The sequence below is a fragment of the Coregonus clupeaformis genome, unplaced genomic scaffold (assembly GCF_020615455.1).
Source record: "Coregonus clupeaformis isolate EN_2021a unplaced genomic scaffold, ASM2061545v1 scaf2105, whole genome shotgun sequence".
Classification (NCBI taxonomy): Eukaryota; Metazoa; Chordata; class Actinopteri; order Salmoniformes; family Salmonidae; genus Coregonus; species Coregonus clupeaformis.
The window spans coordinates 51,018-78,425 of NW_025535559.1; the positions used below are offsets into that span (position 1 = coordinate 51,018).

The window sequence follows — 27,408 nt, forward strand, 5'->3', positions numbered from 1 at the left end:
TCAATCCCTCAGACACAGGCAGTACACAGTTCAGCGCACAGATTGCTTCCACTGAGAGTGGTCGGATGACTTTGATGTGTGCCTGTGTGTATGTAATTGTGTGCGTGTCTGGGTGTGTGCTGTGCCAAGATTTATGGTAGGTGTAAATGAAAGTGAAATCTCTTTGTGTCTGGGACTTTCCACTGTCTCTCCTCATGTCGTAACAATATACTGTGTAACAGTCTGACAGGCTCTGACAGTTTAACACTGCCTGCCTGTCTGTCCACAATATGTCTGCTTCACCTGCTACCTACCACCCCATCAGACACTGAAGGGCCAGGAGCTAGGGGCCTACACCCTGCTGCTCCGCCATGGTAGGTACCTCTCACCATGCGCAGCCCCTGGGTTAGGAATGGGATTTCGGTTCCTAACCATGGGTTTGCATCTGCTCTCTGTCTGTCTCAATCAATCTCTCATAATTTCAATGTTTTGTTTTTCATGTATTGTATACATTTTCAGGACCCAGGACAAGGCGTTTATGGCTTCTACCGCCACTGTAAGTTTGCATATTTGCTTCAATTGAAAGTAACAGTAGAAAATGCAGATTTTATTCAATCTTTTGACCAACATGCTCCTCTTTTGAAGATAAGTTTTACCATTTCTTCTCAATTTGCTTTGGACTGGGTTGTGGAATGGCAGTCTACAGACCATATTACTGTGAGTAAACATAATTTACTATTCAAGTCAAAGAATAACAATTACTCAGGTTTTCATCACTCAATATTGGCTGTTTTGTGTCTACAATCAGTGTCATTATCTTTCCAGCCATTATGATCCCGGCATTTCTGTCTGTGATTTCCACTCTTGTATTTGAATTTCTGGGCATGCTCTCTGGTAAGGTAAACTGTACTATAAATTATTGTGTTGGTTTATATTGTTATTTGAAGTGTTTAGTGTTTGTATGTAAAAACGTAACTATGAGGAATAATCCAATACCTTCCATTTTTAATCTGCCAGCATACTCTAAAAGATGCAAAGTTGTTTGTATATAGTCGTATAAATGAAAAGTTGTATGTATATAGTCGTATATATGAAAAGTTGTATGTATATAGTCGTATGTGTTTAGTCGAATGTGTGTAATAGCTTACCAATGAGAAATGGCAATATACTCCATCTCAGATCTGCCAGCTCACACTAAAAGATGCAAAGGCCCTCCCTATCATAGAAGAGGTATGTCATATAAAGTACTAACTCCCACACCCACCCCAAGTCCATACCAAATACAGAACTAGAGGAAGCCCAAACCTCTTATTTCATTCTCATAGTGCACTTCAACAAAACTATTGATGAAAGCAGTGATAAAGTAACTCGTTCCATTTCCTATGTCACGTCCTAAATGGCACCCTATTCCCTACTTTTGACAAGAGCCCTAGTGCACTATTTGCGACCAGGACCCATAGGGCTAAGGTGCCATTTGGGACACAGCCTGGTATCTTTAATAACCTCACAATATTTGTCTCTTCTCAGATGCCTTCTGGGGGTTATGTGCTGCTCTGCTTGTGGCTGTCTTAAACCTCTACTCATATCATGGTACAATTGATTATTCATTGAAGTAATTGTGTTGAATACAGTGTAATATGGTTGGAATACTGGAACAATTTGATACAAATGAAATAATGTTGAAATCACTCTATTGAATCTTATTGAGTGTTCATTATTCTTTCCCGTCAGTCTACACACTGTCTTATGGATGTGGAATCATGGTGTTTGCAGTTCGAGGAGCCAAGCGGAAATACAGCTCCCTATGGTAGGTAACTGACAACAGACCTACTGTGTATATAACACAGCTGTCTAGTACACAATGAAAGCTCTCCTAACTCATGTGAATTGACAGAGACGCTTGTGATACAGGATGTGAAACTGTGTTGCAGTTGTGGTAAAATTGACGTTAAACTGGGTGGTTCGAGCCCTGAATGCTGATTGGCTGAAAGCCGTGGTATATCAGACCGTATACCACAGGGATGACCCACATTTTTTTTGTACTGTTCTAATTATGCTGGTAACCAGTTTATAATAGCAATAAGGCACCTCTGGGGTTTGTGATATATGAACAATATACCACAGCTAATATGTCCACGTTGCATCGTCCCTAAGAACAGCCCTTAGCCGTGGTATATTGGCAATATACCACACCTCCTCAGGCCATACTGCTTAAATAGAGAATGCTAAATGGAACATATAGCCAACTGAACTTTTAATATCTATATTTACATTTTACATTTACACTTTAATCATTTATCCAGACTGACTTATAGTCAACTAAGTTTAGTAGGGAAACAATCACACATCACAGTCATCCTGTCTAAATACTATCTAAGTCATCGAATTAACACTGTCAAATGTGATGCACTGTGTGTTTTGTCCAGGGATATAAGAGAAAGGTACTGACCCAGGTGGTGAAGCCATGCCATTGTCAACTGTAGAAGACTTAGTAGAATGGACAATGGCTTTTACTGTGCTACCTACAAGGTCACATTGCAGAGCTGCCATTAGACAAACAGATGTAATGATCTGATCAAGTGGAAATTGTACAGAATTAAAAATGAAGAGAAACCTGCTGCAATTATAATCATATTCAAACTAACACTCTACAAAGATATTAAAGTTGGTATCTTATCGTTTTATCTATTTAGAATTGATTTAGGATTAATTATCTCTATGGTAAATTATAATGATCTTATTCATTTTAGTCTTCCTTCATTTTGTCATTATTCTAATAAAATGTTTTGCATAAGCAAATACTTACACCAATCTGCCTTTTCAATAGACACGCTATGATACATATGCATGCACACACAGTCTAAGAAACACACGGATACACTAGTGAACTCTCAAACTCAAATGCAGAGGGATTTAATAGATGAAAGTATAAGGTACATATAAAAGTTCAAGTAACAAATTAGGTGTTTGTTTTAGGTTCACAGTTCAGAAGTAACTGCATGCTCCCAACATCACCATGACCACAAGCACAGAGACACTCTCTAAGCCATGGCTGGGGTCAATTCCATTTCGATTTACATCCTGATATGACTAAATTGAAATGGAATTGACCCCAACCCTGCTGTAAGCTCTAGCTGGTCCTGTGTCCCTCTTCCTCACCTCCAGGTCAAACTGTTTGCTATAGTGAACACATTGCTCATAGAAACATTATTGGTATGTTCAGACAGCTCGTTTTAGCACACTGTTGGTTTGCTCTTCCAGGTAAAAGGCGTTAGTACAGAGTTAGATATGTGACAAAACCTTTAACCCGCAACATTCTGGCAGTTATCTGACTCCATATGTTTAACTAGTCTACACCGGAGTTGTAGAGATAAAAGGACATTTTAAACCAACATGTGTGGGCCTCCTGAGTGGCGCAGTGGTCTAAGGCACTGCATCCCAGTGCTAGAGGTGTCACTACAGACCCGGGGTCGATCCCAGGCTGTATCACAACCGGCCATGTGCGACGCACAATTGGCCCAGCGTCGTCTGGGTTAGAGGAGGGTTTGGCCGGGGGGGCTTTACTTGGCTCATCGCACTCTAGCGACTCATTGTGGCGGGCTGGATGCCTGCAGGCTGACCTCGGTCGTCAGTTGAACAGTGTTTCCTCCGACACATTGGTGCGGCTGGCTTCAGGGTTAAGCAGGCCGGTGTTAAGAAGTGCGGTTTGGTGGGTCATGTTACGGAGGATGCATGACTCGAACTTCGCTGCCCGTTGGGGAGTTGCAGCGATGAGACAAGATTGAAATTGGGGAGAAAAAGAGGGTAAAATACAACATCAAAATAATCACATGTGCTAACACAAGCTGTCCAGTACAATTTGTGTGTGTTGTGGTATGGAGAAACATATGGGTCAAACTGTATGGACTTTTCACTTTACTGATATTTGTAGCCCACATACATTTCTATTTGATCATCTTTTTTTCTTTTTTTTCTTGGACAACGTTTTACAAACATTACATTTTCAGAGACGGTTGTCATGGAGACAACACTTACATTTCACTACCAACTGCCCCACCCTGTCTTTAGAGTTACATCATCAGAACAATATAAAAGTATTAAAATAAACTGCTGCTGGTTGTTTGTGGTTGAAAATATCAAATAGGAAGAGTTTAAAAACACATGAGCATCAAATAAAGGTACCTGCATTGAGTCACAACATGCATAGTCTTTATTGGATTGTATGGTTTGCAGAATGTCCATCTACACCTTCCAGCCGGGTTTGAGGATCATTGACGACCTCGCACTTTAATTTCTGAAGTTGACCCCTTGACCCTGGAATGACCCATGATTACTAGGAAGTGGGAGTGGGGTTGTGTGTGTGAGGGAAAAAAAGTGAAATGTGTGACTGTTACTTCAAAATGTACATACAGCACGAACTCACGTTACTTTAGGAAACACATAGGGGGTGGGGCTTTCACAGTGAGGGGGCGGGTTTATCAGGCATGGGTGGTGTCATGTGACATGGAAAAATTTCTCTGTTTATCTCAGGGGTGGTAGAATGGGGGCTGGGCTGGGTGGGGCATAGCTTAGGCAGGAAGGGGTGGAGCTACTTGGCGTTGGCAGAGCCACTGAGCATCTTCCTGATGGCCAGGCAAATGGCTTCGCGGTCGATGCCGTAGATCTTGAGCAGCTCGCTGGGCTTGCCACTGCGGGGGACGTGGGCCACTGCCAGACGCTGCAGGGTGAAGCCCTGCTCATTCACCACCGCTGAGCACACTGCCTCCCCCAGGCCACCTGAGGAACAGCAACATTACATTAAATACACGAGAGAGAGAAGGCAAAGGAAACATCTCTGCAAAAGGGTCTGGGTCAATCCAATTTCATTGAAGTCAATTTGAAATGTCAGGTTCCTTCCTGAATTGAAATGGAATTGCGTCCAATCCTTCTCCCAGCTCTGAGACATTCCCTGGGAGTAATTTAGGATGACATTGAGCTCAGACATTGAGCTCAAACAGCTTTTTTCCCCTCTATTGTTAAAGCTTATGATTGCAGGATGATAAGCTGATCCTAGATCTGTGCCTGGAGATGTCTACCCGAAGCCACTCATTGGTCTTGAGATCTTGAGGATGAAGCCATTGGTCTAAATCTGTCGCCATGCGCGCACACTCTCTCTCTCCATCTTTCCCCCCATAATCTCACCCTCTCATTCTCTCTCTTTTTTCTCTCCTGCTATCCCTACACTCTTAGAAAAAGGTGCTATCTTGAACCTACATGGGTTCTTTGGTGGCCCCCATAGGAGAACCCTTTGCACAACTATTTTTGGTTCCAGGTAGAACCCTTTTTGGTCCCAGGTAGAACCATTTTGGGTTCCATGTAGAACCCTTTGGGTTCTACCTGGGACCAAAACGGTTCTACCTGGAACCAAAAAGGGTTCTCTTAGGGGGACAGCTGAATGCAGTCTCTTGCACCTTAGGGGTCAGAGAGGGGGATGCTACTGCTAGACATCAGGCTGATTTTGGATGCCACACATCTTAGGTCCAGTCTGTCCCCCCCCACTTTCCTCCTCTCCTCCAAACCTCACCTACACAGGCTGGGCTGGGCATGGGCATGGCTGTCTATGTTATGTAGGTCACAGAAGCCCCATCACCACACGCTCCACTAAGGAAATCTGACAGCACTCTGCCTCCCTGGCCTTCACACACTCACGCACACACAGACACACACACACAGACACACACACACAGTCTTCCTCCTCAGCAAACAAAATGCACCAGAACAGAATATATCTTGCCCACGCCCACTATGACAGCGCAAAACACGCTATGCCTCTCAAGCCAATGAGAACATGCCACAGCATCACGTCTCAGCCACTCTGAGCCAATGAGAGGACACAGTCTGCATAAATAAATAATGCCGAAAAATTACACGTTGCCAGGTTGCAATATATATGGCTAAAACTCTACAATGCAGCTAAATGACATAAATGTAGTATTGTGTACCGTATTCTGGTGTAGTGGAAAGGCTCCTGACTCCGGACCAAGCATAACCCTGGCAACAGGGGTTTGAGCCCCATCCTATCTAGCCCCTCTGTGTCTATGTCTATCTCCGTCTCTTTCTTCCTGGTGTTTTAGCCAAAAATGATAAATACGTAAGGTTGGAACTCTGGTAGGGAAAAGCATACCTTCGTAGTAGTGGTCCTCCACGGTGAGGATCCGGCCCCTGGTCTGGCGGGCATGCTCAATGATGGTCTTGGAGTCCAGGGGTTTGATGGTGAACGGGTCGATCACCCTGATGAAGATCCTCTCTGGGAAAACAACAAGGTGGGAAACGTAGCGTTAATTAACAGTAGTGTATAGGGTTGCAAAATCCCCAAGTTTTCCAGAAATCCTGGTTGGAAGATTCCTGGAATCAGAAGGGAATAAGAACAAAATCCAGAATACTCCACCCAAGATTTATGGAGAATCTGGGAATTTTGGGAAAGTTTCTGTAATTTTGAAACCCCAAGTACTGTGTTTCAGTGGAAGAATGAGAACAAGATTCAAGCAGCTATACAGATAATGGCATTAAAACCTTCAAACAATGAGGTTCAGATATAGAGAGGGATATAGCTTTATAAACAAGATACGCCTGAACATATAATTGAGAAAGGCCAACACTTACAGGATATAGATGTTGTGCGCCAACACTAATGAACTGATTGGATTCAATAGCAGCGCATTAAAGCATGTAGCCAATATTAGCGCATGCAGAAAAGAGAGAATGGCCCCAGCCAGGAATCATCATACCCCGATACAGTTCGGTCCTGGGTTCCAAATCTTTCTTCAAGTCTGGCTGTAGTTGTACTGTACCTTTCTTGAGCATCTCAGCTGCAGCCATGGCCTCATGCAGGGTGATCCCAGCTCCGATCACGGTCACCTTGTCCTCCGTGCTCTGGTACACCACCTGAGATGGACAGGGAAGAGTTAACAACAAGGTTCCAGCACATCTTATTAAGCATCTCATAAAGCTAGACTATTGGATGAGAGATTAATTGTTTATTCCACTAGAAGACAACCCTGTCTGTGTTAATCTGTAACCATTCAACCACCTGTACGGCATCCATAATAGGAACTCTTTCAGTTGTCAGACAATAGTTCCTCAGTGAGGGAGTTCCTAATATGGATGCTGTAGAACTGATTAAACTAATCATCTAACAAATCAGCTCATGTCCTGAAGTAGGAGGAAACGTAAGTGGTTTAGCCAAGGCTGTGATAGCCTGTTTGGTTAATGTAATGTGGAAAAGATTTCACCTTAGCCTGTCCAACATGGAAGTCCTCGTTGCTGCTGTAGATGATGGGGTTCTCGGGGCGGCTGGTTCTGATGTAGCAAACACCCTAAGAAAAGAGAACAGAATACTACGGTCATACATTTTAGGGTGTGAACACAAAGCCCATCCACTGGTGTTGGGGCAGGGGCGTAGGGAGATGGATCAATGTTGGAGGGCCAATAACATTTGGTGGGAGGGGATAAGAACCAATAACATTTTTGGGGTATGGGGATGAGGACAAATAGCATCTTGGTGGGCGGGATTATAAGTACCTTTGTGCTGGCGGCCAGCTCCACTGCCTTCTCAATAGACACACCATCGCTGGGGTAGAAGATGGTTGCCATGGGGATGGCCCTAAACATGGCCATGTCCTCTAGACCCATCTGAGACGGCCCTTCCTCTCCTGGAACACTCACATAGATTAATTTAATTCCAAAATGTTGTAACGTAGAAAGCAAATACTATTTGTTACCTTTTAATTACGTGAGATGCTCTTTTTTTTTTATTTCCTGGCGCAAACCACATCCAGCCAAGACTCCAGGCAGGCTCAAGCAAACTTTCAAGATATTTGAAAGATTTCAAATACTATTTCAACCCAATATATAGCTAAAGGCCAGGTGGACTCACATGCAGGTGTATAAGACAGGCAGACAGGCAGACAGACAGACAGACAGGAATGCGGACAATAGGACAGACAGACAGTAGGACAGACAGACGGCGAGAGCGTGGCATGCAGTGTACCTGAGGGACAAACAGAGGAGAGGGACATCAGGTCCCCCAGTGAAGGTGACAGTGTCCAGGACAGACAGGGTCAGGGGTCAGGGAGGGGGAGGAGAGAGGGAGGCTGGGGACTTTAGGGGGTGAGGAGGAAAACACAGAAGTGGGGAAAAAGAAAGAGAGGAACTTGGATCAACCGGACAAGATGGACAGTCACATTGGGAAGTCAGTACCATTTGAGGGTGCGTTGACTTGAGGAGCCCATAGACAGTAGCCAATAGGCTCTTGTGGCTATTTGAGCATAATGTAAGCCTACCAACAAAACCAATGGAGCAAATCCCATAACATTTTCACATGGAAATAGCTTTTGATTTCTATGATATAGCCTACAGTCGCCTATGTGTGGTGTTCAAACGTTTTTACATTATGAAGGGCTTAACATCAATTATTTTTTACTTGGTCTGTAACACAATGGGCCAAATAGGTGACTGTAAATTGAATTGTATTGTGTTGTATGGTGCAAGAAACCACTTCACAAAATAGAATGTATTATTATTACTATACAGAGAATTAGACAATGTAGGTTGGCCCTCTGCATATTGGCTTATTTGCATATGCAAGCCTGTCTCAAAATACAACACTGCCCCTTTTTATTAAGATGTAAGCTTTTTACCTGACTGGCTTTTATAAAAGACAGCTTGAAATGTAGCCTACACGTTTTGTGCTCTTGTAGGAAGCAGTAAATCCCTATTGCTGACCTATACTTATCTATAACTGGGCTAATAACTCGCTAACTAGCAAAGAATATCAACAAATGTGCACACGCGCGGCTCTGCGCTGTGATCTGAACTGACACTGATCTGAAAAGCGCATTCACTTGCTGGTGATTGAAAGACCACTCCTGGGCTACCCCTGCCAATAGAATTCTACTCCGTTGCGCTCTGGCTCTCCCTACAACAAAATCACAGACTAAATCTTGCAAAGTCAGATTTGTTTTGGTTTGTTGCATTGAGAAGGGGTTGATATAATGTTGATTCGATCACAGAAAAAACGTTGATCTATAAAGTGAAAACTAATGATGCGAAGTTCAATCTCTTGCGTCTCTGCGCGCCTAGCATTTCTGGCAGTCTTGGAGGAGGTGCACGACCGCGCGCACGGGCAGTTTAGAGGGAACATTGGTTGTGACTGAGGTGACAGAGATGGAAGAGGAAGCGAGACATCCAACTTGCTTTATTATAAATATGTTTTAGGTTAAATGAAAGTCAAATAACTAAGTAAACCAGACCCAGCTGCTATTGCATGGGATACACCCAGTTAAGTAGACCGGAACATAATAGATTTTTTCAATGGTAAATGGCTTGAGTGAACTATCTTAATTTATCCACTCTCTTTGGTGACAGATTGCAGTGTATGGGGGGATGGTGTGTGGTGTTGGGAGTGGCGTGGAGTGGAGTGAGGATGTGAGGGGCGTGCCCGGGGTTTGTTTGGGGGAGGGTCAGACAGACTCACCGATGGACAGGCCGCAGTGGGAGCCACACAGGTTGATGTTGCTCTCTGAGATGGCAGCCATGCGGAGCTGGTCGTAGGCGCGGGTGAAGAAGGAGGCCAGGGTGCTGGCGTACACAACGTTCCTCTCACGGGCAGCGCAGCCAGTGGCAACACTCACCTAGAGGGAAAAGGGGAATAAAGGGGTTACATCACACTGTAACAGTGGCGGCTGGTGACTTTAGGGAGATTAGTTACTGAGAATAATGGATGAAAATTATTTTTATGAAGCTGATGGAAGGACAATATTTCATCTTCCAAGTCACTCTCTATCCATTTACAAGGGATGTGTCCCAAAAGGCACCATATTCCCTATATAGTGCAGTTATATTTATGCGCCCTGGTTAAAAGCATTGCACTACAAAGGAAATAGGGTGCCATTTCAGATGCAGACATAGATTCAGGAGGACCATCCTCCTCTTCCTCCCTGAATAAGCCTCCTCTGGAGCTTGGCAGTAGATCTAGTCCCTATCTTTCCCCACAGGAACATGTAGTTCATCTCTATGCTGGTCCTGCACCTGCAGAGACATAGCTATGTAGGCTACTGTAAATAAATCAGCTGCAGCTGAAGGTGAGCAGAACCACAGAATTACATAGAACACTATTTATTGTATCTCTATGACTTATTTTTTGCCCGCGCTACAGACCGCTGTATAGGTCTGCTAATACAGGACTAGTAAAGGCCCAGTGCACTAGTTTTGTGAGAAAAACTATATATATACAGTATATTGTCACGCCCTGACTCAGGGGACTCGTATATGTTGAGTCAGGGTGTGTATATTCTGTGTGTGTATATTCTTTGTTATGTAGTATTTTCTATGTGGGCATGCTAGTATGTGTAGATCTATGTTGGCTGGTGTGGTTCCCAATCAGAGGCAGCTGTCGCTCGTTGTCTCTGATTGGGGATCATACGTAGGCAGCCGATTGGCACTATTGAGTTGTGGGATCTTGTTCCGGTTAAGGTTTGTTGTGTGTCTACCTTAGGACTTCACGTTTCGTTTCGTTTATTGTTTTGTCGTGTGTTTATTAAGTTGAATAAACATGTACGCATATCACGCTGCGCCTTGGTCTGACCCGTCATTCAACGAACTTGACAGAAGATCCCACCAAACGAGGACCAAGCAGCGTGCCCAGAAGGAGCAAACGCCTGGGACTCAACGGGAGGTAACCTTAGGAGATGTCCTCCTCGGCTGGGGGAGAATTACTAAGGAGGAGGCCGTCCGTTATCGGGAGGCGATGAAGGTAGATGCCCAGGTAGGAGAGGAGAAACGGCGCCAACAGTGCCGACGACGGAGACCCGTGCCTGCTCCTCGCACCAGACCAGTGGTGTGTGTGTCCAGTCCGGCACGGCCCGTGCCCGCTCCACCGGTGCCTGATCCAGCTCCGGTCAGCTGCTCCACTCCGGAACCAGAGCAGTCCGCTCCACCGGTGTCCAGTCCAGCTCCGGTCAGCGGCTCCAGTCCAGACCATGACGTCAGCCCCTCTCCAGGTTCGGGGTCTCCCACACCAGGGTCCAGACAGGGCCTGGCGTATCGTGGGAGGAAGGAGAGGGGAAGCAGCGCGCCGAGGTCCTGACCAGACCAGGGGTGCAACAGGGAGGCGGAGAGTAAGAGGTCGTCACGCCCAGAGCCGGATTCAACGAACGTGACATATATACACTGAACCAAAATATAAACGCAACATGCAACAATTTCTGAGTTACAGTTCATATAAGGAAATCAGTCAATTTAAATAAATTCATTAGGCCCTAATCTATGGATTTCACTTGACTGGGCAGGTGCTGGGCAGGGCTGTGCCCCTGCCCTGTCTCCCACCCAACCCACTGGGGAGCCAGGCCCAACCAATCAGTGTACATTTTTCACCACAAAAGGGCTTTATTACAGATAAAAATACTCCTCAGTTTCATCATTTGTCTGGGTGGCTGGTCTCAGATGATCCCACAGGTGAAGAAGCCGGATGTGGAGGTCCTGGGCTGTGATCTGTGGTTGTGCGGCCAGTTGGACGTACTGCCAAAATCTCAAAAATGCCGTTGGAGGCGGCTTATGGTAGAGATAATTAATAGCTTCACCATGCTCAAAAGGATTTTCAATGTTAGCTTTTTTAATTTTTACCTATCTACCAATAGGTGCCCTATTTTGCGAGGCATTGGAAAACCCCCCTGGTCTTTGTGGTTGAATCTGTGGTTGAAATTCACTGTTCGACTGAGGGACCTTACAGATAATTGTATGTGTGGGGTACAGGGATGAGGTCATTCAAAAATAATGTTAACACTACTATTGCACACAGAGTGAGTCCATGCAACTTATTATGTGACTTGTTAAGCATATTTTTACTCCTGAACTATTTAAACTTGCCATAACAAAGGGTTTGAATACTTATTGACTCAAGACATTTCAGCTTTTCATTTTTAAGTAATTAGTAAACATTTTGAAAAAATGAATTCAACATTTACATAATGGGGTATTGTGTGTAGGCCAGTGACCAAAAAATCTACATTTAATCCATTTTAAATTCAGGCTGTAACACAACAAAATGTGGAAAAAGTAAAGGGGTGTGAATACTTTCTAAAGGCACTGTATATCTTATCAAAAGCGCAATGTGACTGCAAAAGAGACAGGTTGAAATGTCAATTCTCATCAAACAAATGGGAAATATGATTGAAATACGGGACAATCTACCTTGTTTTGTAAATTAGTAGTGTTTTAATATGTTAATAAAATGCGGACATGTGGTCACTCTAGACTGGAAAATACAAAGGGTCAAGTGAGGTCTCTCTAGTAAACTTGCTAGCTACTTCAGTGGATGTTGAACAAATTCAACTCTGTGGAAGGTCAGTTCCACGTCTCCATGGGGACAATGACTGCTGAGCCAATCACAATCAAAAGGAGGGATCACGCCTCCCAGAAACCCAGACCCATGTTATGTAAAAGTCAGTGAGAAGTCAGTCAGTCCAAAAGCACACAAGTTTATGGTACCATATGAGAGGAATCAGCGGCGTGCTTCTCTCTCACAAGTTGTCATTTCCTGTTTCCTATCTCGAAAGCTCTCCCCGATCCCCATGCTATTCACTTCACTGTGGACATAGGAGAGATGGACTCATTCCTATTCCATATCAGTCCCAGACAGAAGTACTATTATCCCATTTCCTGGACAAAGAGGAGAGCACTCTTTCCATTGACATGATCATTATTCTCTTTCTTTGTGATTGTTTGAACCGCAGATTGCCCCTTTAATACAGTATTCACAAACACATGACTCCAATGATGACAGAAATAACTGATAATCAACGAGGGGCTATGCGTTCTATGGAAAATAATTAACAACGTGGAACTGACCTTCCACAGAGTTGAATTTGTTCAACATCCACTGAAGTAGCTAGCAAGTTTACTAGATAGCTACAGTAGTTGCCTTGGTAACCAAACAGACTTGCTAGTTTAACTAACCAAACCATCAGTCCTAGCTTGCTATTATGAAAATCTAATTAAACAATGCCAATAATGTTTTCAATTCGACTTTTGCTTTCAAAAGCAGCTCAAACGTAGAACATGTAAGAATTAACTATAGCCATTGAATTCTACCGTGCTGATGCACCATGCATTATTTAAGCAATAAGGCCTGTGGAATATGGCCAATATACCACGGCTAAGGGCTGTTCTTAAGCACGACGCAACGCAGAGTGCCTGGATACAGCCCTTAGCCGTGGTATATTGGCCATATACCACAAACCCCCAAGGTGCCTTTTTGCTATTATAAACTGGTTACCAACGTAATTAGAGCATTAAAAATAGATGTTTTGTCATAGCAGTGGTATACGGTCTGATATACCACGGCTGTCAGCCAATCAACATTCAGAGCTCGAACCACCCAGTTTATAAAGGGAAATAATGCACGCTCTAGAATACCCTTCAAGCCAATCAGAAACGAGTATTCAACAATGCCATACATAATGCAGTCATAAATAAGTAATAAAATGAACAGCAGTGCCGCTGATATTCTCATGATTCTCTTATCAATATTAATGATTCCCCATTAGACAATCTGCCTGTCTCATTTGAACCTGCCATTCTAGCTTTATTCTGCACAATCATCTTTATAACGATGGTATATCAGCCAGCAAGCCAGCTAGTCAGTCAGCCAGTGAGCTAGTCAGTAAATCAGCCAGGCAGTCAGCCATCCATCCAGTCAGTCAGTCAGTCAGTCATTCAGTTAGCCAGTCAGACAGCCAGTCAGCCAGTCATTCAGGCAGCCAGTCAGCCATCCATCCATCCATCCATCCATCCATCCATCCATCCATCCATCCATCCATCCATCCATCCATCCATCCATCCATCCATCCATCCATCCATCCATCCATCCATCCGGTCAGTCAGTCAGTCACCCAACCAGTCAGTAAGACAATCAGATCAGCCAGACGGCCACACCCACCCTCCTCTCACTGATGAATATTTAACCTCTCAGCTCAGCATAACTGTCATAACGGCTACTCATCAAACACAGCCCTGACCTACATCTGAACAGGCTGATAGGCTGCTGCTGCAGGAGGAACCAGCCAAACAGCAGCTGGACAGTAATACAGCCAGGCCTGAATGACTAACTCTCCCAAAGTGTTAATCTAAGGGCGGATTGCAATGAGAGGATAGGAATAGAGGCTAGGTAGCCTAGTGGTTAGAGTGTTGGGCCTGTACCTGAAAGGTCACTGGTTTGAATCCTCGAGCCGACAAGATGACAAACCAGCCAGCTGTGCGGAGGGAGGGAGCATGGTGGATGGAGGAAGCGTGGTGAGGCAGCGGAGGTAGCATGTTGGAGAGAGTATGGCTGGAGGGAGGACGCATGGCATGGTGTACTGTAAGTGGGTCATGTCTCTGCCTCTCTCTCCAGCGTTACATTATGGATGGACCTACATGCATTATTCACCAGACCAACCTCTGTAACACTGAGAGAGCTACAAGTTTTTATTCAGGCAATCAGACCTGAGAGAGAGGGAATTCGCTCAGCGAGTCAGTGGTCTGAACAGAAGTAGAGAGGCATTTTGTTATAGCGAATCAGCATCAGCAAAATTAGTGACAGGCAGATCACGGGTTCAAATACTATTTGAGATCACTTCAAATACTTTATCTGTGCTTGATTGAGCTTGTCTGGCTTAATGGACCAATAGACTAGTCCAGAAACTGTAAAGCCCTGCCATTTGGCACTTCAAACAGGCTAGAGCAAACGCTCAAAGTATCTGAAAGATTTCAAATAGTATTTCAACCCAGGTCTAGGGACAGGGCATTCGGTTGAGCATCAGCGAGAGAGACATCGGCAGAGGAGAGAGGACAGCTAAGCTGAGCCACACACTGTATATATATTTTCTGTTGTATTTTTGACTTTATGTTTTGTTTACCCCATATGTAACTCTGTGTTGTTGTTTTTATCGCACTGCTTTGCTTTATCTTGGCCAGGTCGCAGTTGTAAATGAGAACTTGTTCTCAACTGGCTTACCTGGTTAAATAAAGGTTAAATAAAAAAAATTAAAAAAAATAAAATGCTGCTGCAATTATTAGTTATTAGAGTTATTATTTTAATCTGAGTACATATCTATATTGCTGAATATATTAGTTTTTTTTACAAAAAGTATCATTTAGAGGTCATTTTAAAACAGGTCGGATTTTAAAAGCTTGGTTTAATTAGAGAGAGTGTTTGTCTGGGTTTATAGAGTGGTCATAATTGGTTTATAGAGTGGTCATTCCTGATCCTAACTACATATATGTGATCAGGAAAAACTCAATAGGGTTAGGGTCAGAGTAAGGGTTAAGGTTAGGGTTAATTTCATACCATGTTCTGCTGCGCGATGTAGCACTCCACAAAGCGGTCGGGGTGTTCGTTCTTGAAGATCTCTGAGTAAGTGAAGTTGTTGGTGTCTCCATCCAGGACCACCACACGCTCATTATAACGACCCAATTTAGCCAGGGCCATGCCATAGGCCTTCCTGGTGGAAATCTGTAGAGAAATACAACCAGTCAATCAATAAATCAATAAATCAATGAATCAATCAACCAGTCAGTAATTATTAAGTCAATACTTCTGCCTGTGTATTCATCTATCATTATACCACCTTCTCTGTGACAGTAGTCAATCTAAGGTGTGAGTGACTGCTTCTATTATGACATATTGTTTGTGACTATTGGGTGAGCCCCAGTCCCAGTGGAGTCAATTATCCTGGGATAATAGTCCAACCACAGATGTACAGTATATGGTGAGAGGTATGTACTTTATGTTACCTTCTCTCCCTGCTTGTAGGCGGGTGCGCTGGGCATGCGGACGTTGCGCAGACTGACTGGCGGGGCATCCTCTATGGGCGTGGTGGGGTACAGGCGCTTGCTGCTGTTCATTATGCGCGTCTGCAGATCCTTCACGACTCCCTCAGCCATGTCCTTGGGCAGGGGCTTGGCATGCCAGCCCATCTTATCCTCCACAGCTGGTAAATGCAGACAAACATAATGCTAGAATACACATATGCTGTATACACAGCAACATTTGAATGGATACATAGGCCCAGGGGTTTTAGCCTGACGACGTGACCTCCTGACGAGGAAAAACCCCAGACCTGGAGTCAGGTTACATGGTCAGGAAAAATCAATGGCCCAAGACTTTATATACTTTACACACCATACCGAGAGGTTAGCCCATCAACAAGAATGAGTGATAGGATGTAGCCAATAGCCATATGAGGGTGAGAGTACCTGGGATTCCCTTGCCCTTGGTGGTCTTGGCGATGATGGCAGTAGGCTGGTGACGAGCCTGGCTCAGAGCCTTACACAGCTCCTCCACACTGTGCCCGTCCACGATGATGGCATGCCAACTGTAGACAGCAACACACAAGTCAGAAAACCCATTTCACATATGGAAACGCATTCACACGCTTCCTCATACACACGAACAGAAAATGCCACATATGCCCACTAATGTTGACATGTGCCTTCACACATTCATAGACTCTCTCTCGCTCCCTTCACATTGACAAAGATGATCTCTCTCCCTCTTACTCACTCTGTCCTTCTCACTCGTAAACCCACTTCCACACACTTTCAAACACACACACACACACACACACACACACACACACACACACACACACACACACACACACACACACACACACACACACACACATACACAAACGTAACCCCACTTTCACACATACTCACCCAAAGGCCTCGCAGCGTTTCTGGTACTTATCCACGTGGTTCTGCAGGGGCGCTGGGTCGTTCTGGCCCAGGCGGTTGATATCTAAGATGGCCACCAGGTTGTCCAGCTGGTAGTAGGAAGCAAAGGACATGGCTTCCCACACTGCCCCCTCAGACAGCTCCCCATCCCCCAAAAGGCAGAACACATGGTAGCTGGGCAGGAGAGATGGATGGGGGGGTGAGACAGGGGTGTGTGTGTGTGTGTGTGTGTGTGTGTGTGTGTGTGTGTGTGTGTGTGTGTGTGTGTGTGTGTGTGTGTGTGTGTGCACTATTTGGTGTCGGGTAGAATGATCATTTGATCTTACTACTTCTTGAGTCTACACGCTTTGAAAAAAAGGTGCTGTCTAGAACCTAAAAGGGTCCTTTGTCTGTCCCCATAGGAGAACCCGTTGAAGAACCCTTTTCGGTTCCATGTAGAACCTTTTCCACAGAGGGTTCTACAAGGAACCCAAAATGGTTCTACATGAAACCCATAATGGTTATACCTGGAACCAAGGGTTCTCCTATGGGGACAACTGAATAACTATTTTGGAAAAAAAACATTATAAGAGTGTATACACACACACACGCACACACACACACGCACACACACACACACACACACACACACACACACACACACACACACACACACACACACACACACACACACACACACACACACACACACACCCCTGTCTCACCCCCCCATCCATCTCTCCTGCCCAGCTACCATGTGTGTGTGTGTGTGTGTGTGTGTGTGTGTGTGTGTGTGTGTGTGTGTGTGTGTGTGTGTGTGTGTGTGTGTGTGTGTGGTGTGTGTGTGTGCGTGTGTGTGTGTATACACTCTTATAATGTTTTTTTTCCAAAATAGTTATTCAGTTGTCCCCATAGGAGAACCCTTGGTTCCAGGTATAACCATTATGGGTTTCATGTAGAACCATTTTGGGTTCCTTGTAGAACCCTCTGTGGAAAAGGTTCTAAATGGAACCGAAAAGGGTTCTTCAACGGGTTCTCCTATGGGGACAGACAAAGGACCCTTTTAGGTTCTAGACAGCACCTTTTTTTCAAAGCGTGTAGACTCAAGAAGTAGTAAGATCAAATGATCATTCTACCCGACACCAAATAGTGCTCTCTGACACCTTTCCAGACAGATTCGTCCATTTCCCCTAATGTGACAGAATGGATTGAAAGCCCACTGGGAATTGTGAAAGCCCTCTCCCACAACTGGATATTGAAAAAAGCTTGCCATCATGGTAACCTTCACACCTCCCTCTATCACACTTACTGTATTCCCTCACATCTACGCTGACTAGCCTCACAGACTCCTTTGAACAAAGCAAACGCTCATCTTTTAATCAAATGGCCTGATAATCTGTTTATGTCATCAGTTTCAACCACCACCCACACAAAATCCTCCTCTAGTACAAATCTATCCAGGGCAGGGCACATTTTCAGGACTGGCAATATCCGCATTCCACATATCAGAGAATCGCAGTCCTCATTCTGAGACAAAACCTGAATTAGACTGGGGAATGTGAGTGTGATTTTGAACAATAGACTGAGTGATGAATACTAATGTGAAGTCTGAATTGGATTCTGAGACAGAATCTGTCTGGATGGTAAAAATAACTGAGTTGTGGCTGCCGGGGCTGTGGTTATTAGAGCAGAAGAATCGGAAGAGCAGAGCATGCTGATACTGCACAACCAGAGGACCTTAGAAAACCTCACAGTGCACTAAAGAGCCCTGAACTACCTCACTATGCTCTAAAGAGCTCTAAAATACCTCACTACGCTCTAAAGAGCTCTAAAATACCTCACTACGCCCTAAAGAGCTCTAAAATACCTCACTATGCTCTATAGAGCTCTAAAATACCTCACAGTGTACTAAAGAGCTCTAAAATACCTCACTATGCTCTAAAGAGCTCTAACATACCTCACTACACTCTAAAGAGCTCTAAAATATCCTCACTACGCCCTAAAGAGCTCTAAAATACCTCACTATGCTCTATAGAGCTCTAAAATACCTCACAGTGTACTAAAGAGCTCTAAAATACCTCACTATGCTCTAAAGAGCTCTAAAATACCTCATTATGCTCTAAATAATTCTAGAATACCTCACTATGCATTTGAGTCCACACTTAACACTTTAGAATGCAGAGGCCTGCAAAGACTAAACATCTGGGTGTGCATTTGTGTGAACTCTTACCTGGACTTGTCAAAGTACTTCCCGGTGTAGGCCATCCCACAGGCTACGCCCAGGCCCTGGCCCAGAGAGCCAGTGACCACATCCACAAACTGCTGCTTCTGAAACTCCAACACATACACAGGAACAGGACTGTCACTATCACCATAGATAGCAAGGGTGTGTTCAGTAGGTTGTAAAACTTGTAGCTATTATTATAAGTTACAAGGTATCAAAATTCAGTGAGGTACTACCTGAATATGTCCAAGAAGAACACACATTTCCATTTTCAGTTTTGCTACGGTGTGTCCTACTGAATACGACCCAGGTTTAGGGTTGTTGTGTGGTCATATCTGTCTGGTCCTAATTGGAGGCTAACTGTTGGGCTATTAATGGTGAGGTGTAGGTTAACTGTTAGGCTATTAAAGCTGAGGTGTAGGCTAACCGTTTGGCTATTAAAGGTGATGTTTAGTAGTTATCACTCACAGGTGTGGGGTGTCCCTCCAGGTTGGGCTCCACCTGGCACAGAGAGAGCAGCTCACTCTCCTTCAGGAAACCAGTCTCTGTCCACATGGAGTACAGGGCCGGGGCAGAATGACCCTGAGGAGAGGAAAAACCATGTTACTCTAGTACAACCCAAAACATAACCACATAACTATTTCACAACCATGAAGTGTAAAATACATTGTTTCTTATGACTGTAGCCATATCATATAACAATTGTACACCAGCTATAACACAAGTGTATTACATAAGTCAATATACACTACCAGTCAAAAGTTTGGACACCCTGCGGTTATATGACCTTTCTCCAACCAAAACAGTGGAGGTGAGCTGGAGGATCTCACAATATGGAGATGCAATATTAGTGTTCTATTTACTTCCAATAGTCTCACCTTAGAAAGGATGAAGCGGTCATTGTTGATGTTCTTGGGGTCCTCTGGGCGGTACTTCATTGTGTTGAAGAACAGGACAGACATGATCTCTGCAATGCTGCAGCATGATGTGGGGTATCTGGGAGACAAGGAGTACACTCTTAGGAAAAAGGGTTCCAAAAGGGTTCTTTGGCTGTCCCCAATAAGATAACCCTTTTTGGTTCCAGGTAGAACCATTTTGGGTTCCATGTAGAACCCTGGGATTCTACATGGAACACAAAAGAGTTCTACCTGGAACCAAAAGGGTTATTCAAAGGGTTTTCCTATTGGACAGTAGAAGAACCGTTTTAAGTTATGTATAGCACGTTTTTTCTAAGAGTGTAGGAGCAGGGAGGGATGTTACTGACAGGTGTTCACATCACAGACAGACTCATAGACACACATGCTCACACACACACACACACACACACACACACACTCACACACACACACACACACACACACACACACACACACACACACAGACAGACAGAACAGAAATATCACTTTACAAACTCATAAACACAGAATTCTAACTGGATTTTAAGTGGACACAGTCTAAAGTCTGAGCTTGCCAATGAATTCTAATGGCACAATGGGGAAAGATGGGTAATAATAATTGAGAGTGGATTAGTCTATCCCAAAACACTGATGAGGGGGCCATGCTCAAACTGAGATGCCCCATTGGCTCCCTCTGTATCCCAATTACAGTGATGTCAACATCCCAGGGGTAAGCTGATGGGAGGCTGGGGAGAGATGGGGACCATTTTGGCATGTGCGTGCAGAGTCAGACAGTAAGTCAGAAGGTGCCATTTGGAGTCACATTCATCACCCGGTTTATAACCTTGTGGTCGTCACTAGTTACCACAGCCACAAAGTCATTTCTACATTTTATCTTCTGAAAATATGAGTTTAACCCTAACCTTAACCCTAACCTTAACCACACTGCTAACCTTATGCCTAACCCTAACCTTAAAATAAGCAGATTTACCCCATAAATTCTTAATATAGCAAATGTTGACTTTGTGTCTGTGCTATCTAGTGGAAACCCTTATAACCTTTAACTCCTGTTTCCAGTCGGCGATTTATGTAAGATAGCCGCCTAGGCCTAATCTAAAAATATTCTGTTGAGTCGAACAAATGCTCTAAAAACGCAACAAAGCTCAGAAATGCTGGCAAATAGCCTAGCCTAACCTCACAAAAGAACACACTTCACTTTTTCCCATAATGAAATTGGTAGAGGGGTTTTTCCCAATCACCAACCGCATGGCCGTTGCTTATTGTCTAGGCTATGTGCGCCCTTGGTCTATTTGTGGATGATTTGTGGATAGGCTGCGGTCGAGGGATGGAGCCATGATGGAATGAATGGATGCTGGAGTTTGAGTTTGAGCAATAGATGATGATTGATAACCTTTCGCAAATAAACGTGTGATTTCTCCCACAAAAATCACAATTAAATGTGTTCTTTACAGAATTAGAAAACTTGCGCACTTGTTTTGCGCACGGGCTCCATATTTAATACTAATAATAATCTAGCTTAATAATACACTTCAATTGGGTGTTCACACTAAGATGAATTGCGGAGTAATTATTTATAATATTTAATGATAAATATCCCCCCCCCCCCATCTAAATCAACGAAGATGGCGGAGCGCACATCCCATTCAGGGTTATCTCCATGCGCTTTGTCCAGTGCCAACAACTGACGCGCAAGCTCCGAGGGCTCCTCCATCGCTTACCCGCGGTCAGACAGATGAAGATGCGTTATACTTTTCCCCAGATGCAGGAGTTCATTTCAGACACTACAGCAAAATGTTGATGTTGTTCACAATGGAACATTTTCTAATATCGAAAAAAACGAAAGAATCTCATGTTGAGCCACAATGGTCATAAATCAATCTTGCTCAATAGAAATAAACAAAAGAATCCGAAATTGTTCAAGAATACAGTGTTCTGCAATTGAGCGATATAAACAGATTAACTAACTATAAGCTACTGTATGTCTACATAAAAATCAATGCATACAGATATTGACGAAAATATTAACTTTTAATGTTATTGTTATGGTAACCTCTATATCATTTTGATCTCCATCACATCTGTGCAGTGACTCCCAGCATCATAGGGTAACATGGGGTAACTACAACCCCTTAAGAACAATGTCCCATTGCTGACACAAAAAAGCAAAGTTTGGTAAAAAAAAAAAAAAGTGGTATGTTGATGATGGTCATTCTTAGGCGAACAAACTATGAAGGGAAATAAGCAGCTACAGTCCACCCCAGGGGGCTAGTTACCCCACGTTACCCTACATTTAATATTCAGCTCAGTTTAATTTTTCCATAGCTCACATGAGAACAAAAATAAAACATACTGTTTCATTTGTATTTTGCATGGATGTGCATGTGCACCTGTGTGTATGAATGAGTCTTAATACACTCTTCCCTAGATTTACGACTGTGTGTATGATTGAGTAAAAGGGTCTTACCCGCTGCCGGCTGCAGTGGTAGCCTTGATGCAGTTGATTCGGAGGCGGTTGGCGATGTTCCTGAGTGCCTGAACCGTCTGCTGGTCGGGTTTGTGGTAGTCCTCCATGAAGGCAAAATGTCTAAGCACCAAAAGCACCAAGAAAGTGAACTAGACTGTACAGAGGCTGGGCTGTGTGTGTGTGTGAGCGAGGGTTGGCTGAGGGAGCCCTGCTTGTGTGTAGGTGAGTGGCAGAGAGAAGAGGTGGAGAAAGGAGGAGAGGCAGGATTTATCCCTGGCACACGTACACGAGGAGGAGGAGGAGGTCAAGTGGCACTCTATGCTGGTTAGGACAGGACCGTGCATGGGGTGTGTGAGGAGGGGTGTGTGTTAGGGGGTGTGTGTTAGAAAGTGGTGTGTGTGTCTGAGAAAGGAGAGAAAGAGAGAGAGCGAGAGAGAGAGAGATATACTTTTAACCCTATATTGGCAGAGAGAGAGGGGAGAAAGAAAGCGTGTAGCGAGAGAGTGAGTGCTGTTTGGGAGGGAGGGGTGTTGGAGGTCAGGTGAGGGGGGTTACAGAGGATGTTAAACCATGAGCTACTCCTCAACACATCCATGCAGCAAAATCTCATGGAACTAATGACCAAATCATCTGGACAGTGCCAGTAACCTTCTCTATCAGAATATCCAGTGTGTTTGTAGTCAAAGCAGGAGTGATGCAGTAGTACCAGGTTTCAGCTGTGGAGAATCTCTGCCTCATTATTTACTATTGACCTAATTAGGATATGTCAATTAAACTCTTCATTGTTGAGGTAGAGCTTGTAAATAGGCATTTCACTGTAGTGATTGTTTACACCAGTTGTTGTTTTTCTACAGGACTTCACAAACAACACAACACAAAAACAGAACGTCCACTATACAAAATATTCTTTAAGGTGATTCCAAAGTCTGTCAAAAATGTCAGGTTTTTGTTTCATTTTATAATATACTAAATACATCTAAAGGGACATAATTAGATAGTTCAGTCATCCAGTTTGTTATTGAGGGTGAATATGAGGCTTTCCTGATCACCAATATTCACATTTCCCAACAGACATAATTGTGGAGATGAATGGATGTAAATTCCTAGACACAATAAAATGATAGCACATACATTATCTCAAAATTGTGTCAGTTTATCACAGGACAACAGCATATGTAATAGGATTCCTTTGTGCTTTTTGCATTGCCAACAGAGATGTGACATTTCTGGGTGCATTACATGCATTCTGTCAGTCCTACTAATTATCTTAAATTGCAGTAGTTTATGTCTTCTGTCGTAGCAGCAGGTATGAGCATTTTCACATATCTGTGACCAATGGTTCTCCTCAATTTGTTCCTTTAGATCAGTTTTTTCCTTATAGGTTCTGAACCATCAGGGCGGTTTCAATCAACCCTTGATATAACTTGGCAATCAACTTCTTAGGTGTAGCAGCTTCATTCAGTATTTTTTCTATGCTAGATGCCTAAGGCATCCAGATTATGTTGAAGTGATTGAATAACATTTCTGAGTTGTAAGAACTTGGATAATCCAAAGCTTTCTTGTAATTGATTGAATGACAGTAGAGCGCCATTACAGCACATGTTCTAAATTCATGATGCCACTTTGGAGCCAGGACTTAAAGGCGTTGTCATTAAACACTGGAGGTAAGGTGGGGTTATTCCAAATAGAGGTGCCTGGAGATAATGCTTCTTTACACCTCATTAATTTATGTACATTTTCCCAAACACGAATGGAATTGAGAATAATTGGATTGTCTGTTTTTTTCTTCAACGCCTTGGACGCAAAGTAGTGAATCTAATCTTCTGTCACGATCGTTTACGGACGAGACGGACCAAGGCGCAGCGTGATATGCATTCATGTTTATTGACGACTAAACACACGACAAAACAACAAATGAAACGTGAAGTCCAAGGTAGCACACAAACATACCTCACACGGAACAAGATCCCACCACTAACAGGTGCCAAAAGGCTGCCTAAGTATGGTCCCCAATCAGAGACAACGAGCGACAGCTGCCTCTGATTGGGAACCACCAAACCAACATAGAAATAGACATACCAGATACTACACCATAGAAACAACACAACACGGAATATACACACCCTGACTCAACAAATAAACGTCCCCTGAGTCAGGGCGTGACAGGATTAAGATTTTGTGTCACTGGCCTACACACAATAACCCATAATGTCAAAGTGGAATTATGTTTTTAGATATTTTTACAAATTCATTAAAAATGAAAAGCTGAAAGGTCTTAAGTCAATAAGTATTCAACCCCTTTGTTATGGCAAGCCTAAATAAGTTCAGTTCAGTTTGCTTAACAAGTCACATAATAATTTGCATGGACTAGTGTTTAACATGATTTTTGAATGACTACCTCATCTCTGTATTCCACACATGCAATTATCTATAAGGTCCCTCAGTCGAGCAGTGAATTTTGAATGAGGTTTTCCAATGACTCAATAAGAAGGGCACCTATTGCTAGATGGGTGCAGAAGAAAAAAGCAGACACTGAATATCACTTTGAGGATGGTTATTAATTACAATTTGGATGGGGTATCAACACATCCAGTCACTACAAAGATACAGGCATCCTTCCTAACTCAGTTGCCGAAGAGGAAGGAAACCCCTCAGGGATGTCACCATGAGTCCAATGGTGACTTTAAAACAGTTACAGAGTTTAATGGCTGTGATATGAGAAAACTGAGGATTGATCAACAACATTGTAGTTACTCCACAATACTAACCTAAATGACAGAGTGAAAAGAAGGAAGCCTGTACAGAAAATATGCATCCTGTTTGCAATAAGGCACTAAAGTAAAACTGCAAAAAATGTGGCAAAGAAATTAACTTCATGTCCTGAACGCAAAGCATTATGGGGCAAATCCAACACAACATATAACTGAGTACTGCTATTCATATTTTCAAGCATGGTGGTGGCTGCATCATGTTATGGGTATGCTTGTCATTGGCAAGGACTAGGGAGTTTTTTTAGGATAAAAAATAAACTGAGCACAGGCAAAATCCTAGAGGAAAACCTGGTTCAGTCTGCTTTCCTACAGACACTGGGAGACAAATGCACCTTTCAGCAGGAAAATAATCTAAAACATAAGGCCAAATATACAGTGGAGTTGCTTACCAAGACGACATTGAATGTTCCTGAGTGGCCTACTTAAAGTTTTGACTTAAATCGGCTTGAAAATCTATGGCAAGACATGAAAATGGCTTTCTGTCACTGATCAACAACCAACTTGACAGAGCTTCAAGAATCTTAAAAATAATAATGTGCAAATATTGTACAATCCAGGTGTGCAAAGCTCTTAGAGACTTAGCCAGAAAGACTCACAGCTGCAATCGCTGCCAAAGGTGATTCTAACATGTATTGACTCAGGGGTATGAATACTTATGTAAATTGTACATTTCTATATTTCATTTTCAATAAATTTGCTAAGATTGATAAAAACATGTTTTAACTTTGCATGATGGGGTATTGTGTGTAGATGGGTGAGAAAAACCAAATATCAATCAATTTTGAATTTAGGCTGTAACGCAACAAAATGTGAAATACAGTGCCTTCGGAAAGTATTCAGACCCCTTGCATTTTTCCACATTTTGTTACGTTACAGCCTTATTCTAAAATGGATTAAAAATAATAATAATCCTCATCAATCTACACATAATACCCATTAATGACAAAGGGAAAACAGGTTTTTAGAAATGTTTGCAAATAAATTCACATAAGTATTCAGAACCTTTGCTAAGAGACTCGAAATTCCATCCTGTTTCCATTGATCACACACCTGTCTATATAAGGTCCAACAGTTGACAGTGCATGTCAGAGCAAAAACCAAGCCATGAGGTCGAAGGAATTGTCCATAGAGCGCCGAGACATGATTGTGTCGATGCACAGATCTGGGGAAGGGTACCAAAATTTTTCTGCAGTATTGAGGGTCCCCAAGAACACAGTGGCTTCCATCATTCTTAAATGGAAGAAGTTTGGAACCTCCAAGACTCTTCCTAGGGCTGCCCACCCGGCCAAACTGAGCAATCGGGGGAGAAGAGCCTTGGTCAGGGAGGTGACCAAGAACCCGATGGTCACTCTGACAGAGCTCCAGAGTTCCTCTGTGAAGATGGGAGAACCTTCCAGAAGGACAACCATCTTTGTAGCACTCCACCAATCAGGCCTTTATGGTAGAGTGGCCAGACGGAAGCCACTCCTCAGTAAAAGGCACATGACAGCCCCACTCTGGAGTTTGCCAACGTCACCTAAAGGACTCTCAGACCGCGAGAAACAAGATTCTCTGGTCTGATGAGACCAAGATTGAACTCTTTGGCCTGAATGCCAAGGTACACGTCTAGAGGAAACCTGGCACCATCCCTACGGTGAAGCATGGTGGTGGCAGCATCATGCTGTGGGGATGTTTTTCAGTGGCAGGGAGACTAGTCAGGATCGAGGGAAAGTTGAACGGAGCAAAGTACAGAGAGATCCTTGATGAAAACCTTCTCCAGAGCGCTCAGATGGGGGCAAAGGTTCACCTTCCAACAGGACAATGACCCTAAGCACACAGCCAAGACAACGCAGGAGTGGCTTCGGGACAAGTCTCTGAATGTCCTTGAGTGGCCCAGCCAGAGCCCGGACTTGAACCCGATCGAACATCTCTGGAGAGGGTCTGAATACTTATGTAAAAGTGATATTTCAGTTTTTTATTTTTAATACATTTGCAAACAATTCTAAAAACCTGTTTCTCCTTTGTCATTATGGGGTGTTGTGTGTAGATTGATGAGGGGAAGATTTTTTTTTTAAAATCAATTTTAGAATAAGGCTGTAACGTAACAAAATGTGAAAATAGTCAAGGGGTATGAATACTTTCTGAAGGCTCTGTAATTCAATGGGAATGAATACTTTCTGAAGGCACTGCAAGTGAACCAGAGAAAATGAATATGGATAGAAATATTACCCCAGGTGAACTGTTGGAGGCCATCAATAATCTACAAAAGGTGAAATCTGCTGGTAATGTTTTCCCAGCTGAATTTTATTGACACTTTCTACTAATTACTAAAGCCTATGT

The 27,408-nt window shown here is 43.4% G+C and overlaps 1 protein-coding gene across 2 annotated transcripts; it reads right to left on the reverse strand.

Annotated features, from left to right (window-relative positions):
• Positions 1–4,134: 4,134 nt before the first annotated feature.
• Positions 4,135–22,533, reverse strand: LOC121575475 (transketolase). 2 transcript variants are annotated; one of them, XM_041888589.2, is made up of 14 exons: positions 22,319–22,533; positions 19,816–19,933; positions 19,406–19,519; positions 18,944–19,041; positions 16,717–16,908; positions 16,252–16,370; positions 15,790–15,986; positions 15,344–15,508; positions 9,494–9,650; positions 7,540–7,670; positions 7,251–7,334; positions 6,810–6,903; positions 6,143–6,265; positions 4,135–4,755 (listed from the first exon to the last, which is right to left on the reverse strand). In XM_041888589.2, exons 1-14 carry the CDS (start codon positions 22,423–22,425, stop codon positions 4,568–4,570), a joined length of 1,887 nt encoding a protein of 628 aa, XP_041744523.1. In that variant the 5' UTR covers positions 22,426–22,533; the 3' UTR covers positions 4,135–4,567. The 2 variants fall into 2 exon arrangements, with proteins under 2 accessions (XP_041744523.1, XP_041744522.1); XM_041888588.2 differs by having other exon boundaries at positions 18,944–19,047.
• Positions 22,534–27,408: the final 4,875 nt, after the last annotated feature.

Excerpts from the sequence above, each read along its gene's own strand:
- LOC121575475 (XM_041888588.2), bottom strand. The coding sequence starts at position 22,425 with ATGGAGGACTACCACAAACCCGACCAGCAGACGGTTCAGGCACTCAGG. Across the intron at positions 19,048-19,405 it reads TGGAGGGACACCCCACACCT|TTTCAGAAGCAGCAGTTTGT; the intron begins GTGAGTGATAAC and ends TATGTGTTGGAG. Across the intron at positions 4,756-6,142 it reads GGAGGACCACTACTACGAAG|GTGGCCTGGGGGAGGCAGTG; the intron begins GTATGCTTTTCC and ends GCTGTTCCTCAG.